The sequence below is a fragment of the Lithobates pipiens genome, unplaced genomic scaffold (assembly GCF_037356315.1).
Source record: "Lithobates pipiens isolate NorthernLeopardFrog02 unplaced genomic scaffold, aLitPip1_a1.2 Scaffold_27, whole genome shotgun sequence".
NCBI lineage: Eukaryota > Metazoa > Chordata > Amphibia > Anura > Ranidae > Lithobates > Lithobates pipiens.
The window spans coordinates 223,462,923-223,469,429 of record NW_027507788.1 but is presented as its reverse complement, the minus strand read 5'-3'; the positions used below and the strand labels follow the sequence as shown (position 1 = coordinate 223,469,429).

General features: G+C 45.9%; 1 protein-coding gene across 2 annotated transcripts in view; it reads left to right on the top strand.

The window, feature by feature from the left end:
* Positions 1 to 2,181: 2,181 nt before the first annotated feature.
* Positions 2,182 to 6,507, top strand: part of NPHP4 (nephrocystin 4) — a 570,758-nt gene continuing 566,432 nt past the window's right edge. Inside the window, exon 1 of one of the 2 annotated variants that reach the window (XM_077458285.1) lies at positions 2,182 to 2,277. Coding sequence is in view for 1 of the 2 variants with exons in the window: in XM_077458284.1 (XP_077314410.1) it covers positions 2,474 to 2,480 (7 nt within the window). In the remaining variant the exon portion in view is untranslated. Of the gene's footprint in view, positions 2,278 to 2,437; positions 2,481 to 6,507 lie in introns of those variants that run through there. The other variant, XM_077458284.1, reaches the window with a different exon arrangement.

The window sequence follows — 6,507 nt, the reverse complement described above, 5'->3', positions numbered from 1 at the left end:
CATCATATGACGTCCACCCAGAACGAGAGCCGAACCGCTCAGCCGCCATATGACGTCCACCCAGAACGAAAGCCGCACCGCCCAGCCATCATATGAAGTCCACCCAGAATGAGAGCCACACCACCCAGCCGCCATATGACGTCCACCCAGAACGAGAGCCACGCCACCCAGCCATCATATGACGTCCACCCAGAACGGGAGCCGAACCGCTCAGCCGCCATATGACGTCCACCCAGAACGAAAGCCGCACCGCCCAGCCATCATATGAAGTCCACCCAGAATGAGAGCCACACCACCCAGCCGCCATATGACGTCCACCCAGAACGAGAGCCACGCCACCCAGCCGTCATATGACGTCCACCGAGAATGAACGCCGCATCGCCCAGCCATCATATGACGTCCACCAAGAACGAGAGCTGCACCTCCCAGCCGCCATATGACGTCCACCCCAGAACGAGAGCTGCACCTCCCAGCTGTCATATGACGTCCACCCAGAACGAGAGCTGCACCTCCCAGCTGTCATATGACGTCCACCCAGAACGAGAGCTGCACCTCCCAGCTGTCATATGACATGCACCCAGAACAAAAGCCGTGCCGCCCAGCCGTCATATAACGTCCACCCAGAACGAGAGCCGTGCTGCCCAGCCATCATATGATGTCCACCCAGAATGAGAGCCTCCACACCCAGCCGTCATATGACTTCCACCGAGAATGAACGCTGCATCTCCCAGCCATCATATGACGTCCACCCAGAACAAGAGCCGCACCTCCCAGCCGTCATATGACGTGCACCCAGAAAGAGAGCCGTGCTGCCCAGCCATCATATGACATCCACCCAGAATGAGAGCCGCACCGCTCAGCCGTCATATGACGGTGGGAGGGTGGTAAGTGGTTAAAGTGAAGTACTCTTGGATAGCAGTAGAGATTTCTTGGTGTGTAATGGGGTCTGTAAGCAGAGAATGGTTTAAACGCCAAGTATATAGAGTGTCTGACAAGCCAATCAGAGTAGTGGATAGGGTAACAACGTTATGGTCAGGCCACGGGTAGAGACGGATTTCAGAGTTTGTGGCGTTGGCCAGAATAATGGGACATAATGGAGGGGGGGGGGGGTGCAAAAATAGGTAGTCCAACCTGGCAACGGAGTTCCAGGGGTGAGAATTGAAGGGGTCGTCCTTTACACCTCTATTATGTGATAATTGGAAGGACTGTGGGGGTTTTGGATTTGGGGAAATCTGTAGAGAGGTGGGAAGCGGTGCTTCTGTCTATCTGGGGACGGGTCACCTCCTACAAACGCCGACGCCACAGCAACTTTCAACAAAGGGGGGGGGGGGGTGGAAGTACCGAAATCCGAAATGAAGACCAAAGCAGAGTTCTTGCCCATAGCATCCGGATTTCAACTAAGAAAACACCTGACTGGTTGCCCCTGGCAACGGTGTCATCTTTTCTCCAGCTTCAGTTATCTAGATCTCTTTTACTGCTGACGAAAAAAAAACACCCAATGTAGTTGTTGCCCATAGCAACTAGATTTTAATTATGATTCACATGGGGAAGGTTTGGTTGGCAACAGTTTCATCTTTACTTTGCTTCCATTAAAAGTAAGGATGTACTAAACTGGAGCCCAAAGAAGACATGTTACCCCCGGCAACCAGAAGAAGCTTTGATTGGCTGCTATGGTTAACTGCAAAAACGCGGCCTCCATTTTCCATGAACTAGGTCATACATATAATATTATATATATATATATATATATATATATATATATATACACACACAGTATATATCTAATATGACCTAATTTCTGGAAGATGGAAAATGTGCTTTTGCGGTTACCCATAGCAACCAATGAAAGCGTCTTCTGGTTGCCGGGGTAACGAGAGAGGGGGAGAGTGATAGAGAGAGAGACTCCCAAGGATCCTCTTATCAGCCAGGATGCTGGTGTTTCGTAATTTTTAAATTCAACGTCTAACCAGTCCGAGTTCTAAGCGCTGTGTTTCATTAAATGAACTCACTTTACTGTTAAAAATAAGTGTAAAATACATAACTCCGGTGGGTGTAACAAGATGTCCGCTTTCTCCCTTTTCAGTGAATCCTTCCTGTGGAGGAGTGCGGGGTGTAGCAAGATGGCGGCGACGAAACGCCCCTTCCGTTACACTTTCTGACAGGATCAGTTAGGGCCCGCCAACAGCGGCTCTGCCAGCGTCTCTTTTATGTCTCCATGGCAACCGACGCGGTGGAAGAAACCAAGTTAAAGGGTTGAGGCCGGCATTTCGTTTTTGGGTGAGGATCGCTCCTTTTGTAATGTGAGGAGGTTTTATATACCGGAATACAGAGACAGAAAGAGGGAGAGCAACAGTGAGAGGGAATGGGAGAGTGAGAGGCGGGGGGGGGGGGGGGGGTGGGTGTCAGCCCCCCTCACCGGGGGGTTGATATGGTATAACCCAGAGAGGCGAGGGAAGATGGCAGTTGTGAGGGGATGAATGGTGAGTTGAGGGGGGACTGATGGGGGATGGATGGGGACTGGAGGGGTGGATAGTGTGGGGTGGATAGGGGAGACGATTGGGGGAGGGGGGAGATCTCAGATCAGAGTCACCCCTCTCAGGGGGTCAGATTTGGGGGTAGTGATGGTGGATGATGGGAGTTGTAGTCCTACATAAAGTTTTTTTTTTATTTTTATTTTTTTATATATTGTGAAAAATAAATGTTACTCCGAGTAAACCCGATACCCGACACGTCACGCTTCAAAAACTGCGCCCGCTCGTGGAATGGCGACAAACGTTTAAACTTAAAAGTCTCCCTTCAAAAAACTCTACAGGTTACATGTTTTGAGTCACAGAGGAGGTCTAGGGCTAGAATTATCGCTCTCGCTCTAACGATCGCGGCGATACCTCACGTGTGTGGTTTGAACACCGTTTTCATATGCGGGCGCCCCGCTCGTGTGTGCGTTCGCTTCTGCGCGTGAGCTCGGCACGACGGGGCGCCGTTCATTTATTTTTTTTTCTTATTTATTTTACCTTTTTTATTTTTACACTGTTGTTTAAAAAAAAAATAATAATATTAATAGTGGTGTTACCTTTATTCCTATTACAAGAAATGTAAACATCCCTTGTAATAGAAAAAAAATCATGACAGGTCCTCTTATATATGAGATCTGGGGGGGTCAAAAAGTCCTCACATCTCATATTTATTATTATTATTATTATTATTATTATTCAGGATTTATATAGCGCCAACAGTTTGCGCAGCGCTTTACAATATGATGGCAGACAGTACACTTACAATACAAATCAATACAGGAGGGATAAGAGGGCCCTGCTCGTTAGAGCTTACAATCTAGAAGGGTTACAATTTACACTAAAATTCAATAAAAAAAAAAAAATTTAGTTAAAAAAAAATAAAAAAGTGCCTTTAAGATCTATGGGGGGGGGGGGGGGGGTTGCGTTATGACGTCGCTTCCGCCCTGCAATGCTATGGAGACGGGTGGCGGCCATCTTCCCTCTCACTCAGCTCCATACCCAGGAAGGAGAAGGATCCGATCGCCTTCTGCCTCTGCCGACGGCTCCGGTAAGCGGCGGAGGGCACCAGAGTGCGTTGGGAGGGGCCCCCCTCTCCCGTCGCCGATCTCTTTTGCGGCGAACCTGACGCAGAGACCACCCCTTTATCTGAAAGCGGACCGCCCCCTGAAGAAGAGGATACCGGGGGTTACGGTAGCTCTCTGCTGCTATTACAGCGATTATCCCTCTTCACAGTGCCCACGTATATCGGTGTGAGCCGGTCCAGAAGCGGTTAAGAAATAAAGGCACCCCCCCCTCCCCGCTACATCTCACAAAACGCACGGCATTGCAGTATTACCTGGTTTGGTGCGGCGTGCTTCAAGGGCCTGTTCACACCGCCCACCAAAATGCAGGGTACCGTGCGTTTTGGTATGATGCATCTTAAAAAAATAAATAAAATAAACATGGCAGAAACTTTTTGCAATGTTTCATGCGCATATTATGGGTACGCCACTGAAGTGAATGGTCTGGCCTAAAACGCGTGGTAAAGTGCAAAAACAAAATGCATGCTTGTGCTTCCTAGTGTGAATGAGCCCCTAAGGGCACCCCTTTTTCCTGCACGGCATGGAAACGCTTTGCCTTCTCCAGACAGGTGTCATTATTTCTTAACATCACCCCCCCCCCCCCCCCCATACAGCTCACAAAACGTGCGGTATCTCAGTACTACCTGGTTTGGTGCGGCGCGCTTTAATGGCCTATTCACCCCGCCCACCACAACGTTTGATTTGAGAAAAAAAAAAAGAAAAAGCTATTTTTTTTTTCATGTACATAGGGTATTCCATTGAAATGAATGGGAGATTCATTAATTAAAGCGGAAGTCCGCCGGGAGTTCCGCCATTTTTTTTTTTTTTTTTTTTTTAAAGCCAGCAGCTACAAATACTGCAGCTGCTGACTTTTAAAATAGTGACACTTACCCGCCCAGCGCGCCCGCGATGCCGGCACCCGAAGCCGATCTCTCGATCGTCTCTCGGGTGCTGCCGCCACCATCTTGGGTATGGGAATCAGGAAGTGGAGCCTTTCAGCTTCATTTCCCGGTTCCCTACTGCGCATGCGCATTCACGCTGCACAATAAAGATGGTCCCCGCTGTCTCTGGGATCCGTGTGTTTCCCAGCAGGCAGCGGGGGGACTTTCGGAAAGGGGCGTAGATTCTGCGGAAAGGGGCGTAGCTTCTGCATAATCTACGCCGGAAGTGGGTGCAGATACCTGTACTGTACAGGTACCTGCACCCCCCTCCCCCCTGAAAGGTGCCAATTGTGGCGCCGGAGGGGGGGGAGGATTCCAATGAGCGGAAGGTCCACTTTAGGGTGGAGCTCCGCTTTAATTCCCTGCAACGCGGGGGAGAGTGCAAAAAAGCCTCATGGACGCGCCCCTCCTAGTGCGAATGAGAAGTGATTGTAAAGGCAGAAGGTGCGTTCTTATGCGTTAACCACTTCGTACGCCCGGGACATTTCTGACACTTCTCTCCTACAAGTAAAAATCTACTTTCTTTTTTTTTTTTTAGAAAAAGTACTCAGAACCCCCAAACATATATATATATATATATATATATATATATATATATATATATATATATATATATATATATATGTATGTGTGTGTATATGTATTAATGTATGTGTTTTTTTTTTTTTTTTTGCAGCAACCCTAGAGAATAAAATGGTGGGTTTTGCAATTTGGTATTTGTGTAGCGTTTTTTCAAACACAGTTTTTGACACATTTCTCTCCTACAAGTAAAAATCTACTTTTTTTTTTTTAGAAAATTACTCAGAACCCCCAAACATAATAAATAAAATATACATACATACATATATATATATATATATATATATATATATATATATATATATATATATATATATATATATATATATATATATATATATATATATATATATATAAAAAATATATATATATATATATATGTGTATGTATTTTTTTTTTTTTTGCAGCGACCCTAGAGAATAAAATGATGGGTTTTGCAATTTTTTTTTTATGTCACACGATATTTCAGCAGCGGTTTTTCAAACACGTTTTAAAAAACAAAAACAAAAAAAACAAAAACAAAAAAAAAAAAACATTTTCATGATTTAAACAAAAACCCATCAAAGTTAGCCCAATAATTTTTTTGGTATAATGTGAAAGAAGATGTTATGCCGAGTAAATAGATAACCAACATGTCACACTTTGAAATCGCGTCTGCCCGTGGAATGGAGGCGGTGCTTTAAAAATCTCCATAGACGACGCTTTTAAAAGCCTTTTACAGGTTATCAGTTTCATATTTACTGTGAATCAACGCCCCTCCCCTTCATGACCAAGACAGTGTTTGGCATTCAGCACGGCGCTATTTTAACTGACAGTTGCTCGGTCATATAACACTGTAGCCACATATACATACGGGGGGGGGGGGGAGATTTTATTTTTTATTATATAAATGAAGAAAGATCAAAAATGTGGTTATGGTGACTGCAACAATATGGCGGACACTTTTGACATATTTGTGGGACGATTGACAGCAATCAGTGCTATAAAAATGCACTGATTACTGTGTAAATGTCACTGGCAGGGAAGGGGGCTAGGGGGGCAATCAAGGGGTTAAGTGTGTTCCCAGACTGTGTTCTAATTGTAGGGGGAAGGGATTGATCTAAAGGAAGTGACGGATCGTGTTTCCTAGGTATTAGGAACACACACAAAATTAGCAGAAGGGGCCCAAAGGGTGGCACTCAAGAGCTGAAATTCCTTGTAGTACGTCACTACGTTCGTGTTTGTGGCACGACAATTGTGTACCGTTTTTAGTATGCACGTCAAGATCCTGGCACGCGCTCTTTTGACAAAAATCGGACGCTCATTTGGCCAGCAATCGTGCCGCGTGTACGAGGCTTTACATTGAAAGGACTAATCTGTGTAACACGTGAGCACCTACTGTAGCCAGTATTATTGTTGGGAACTGCAACTCCA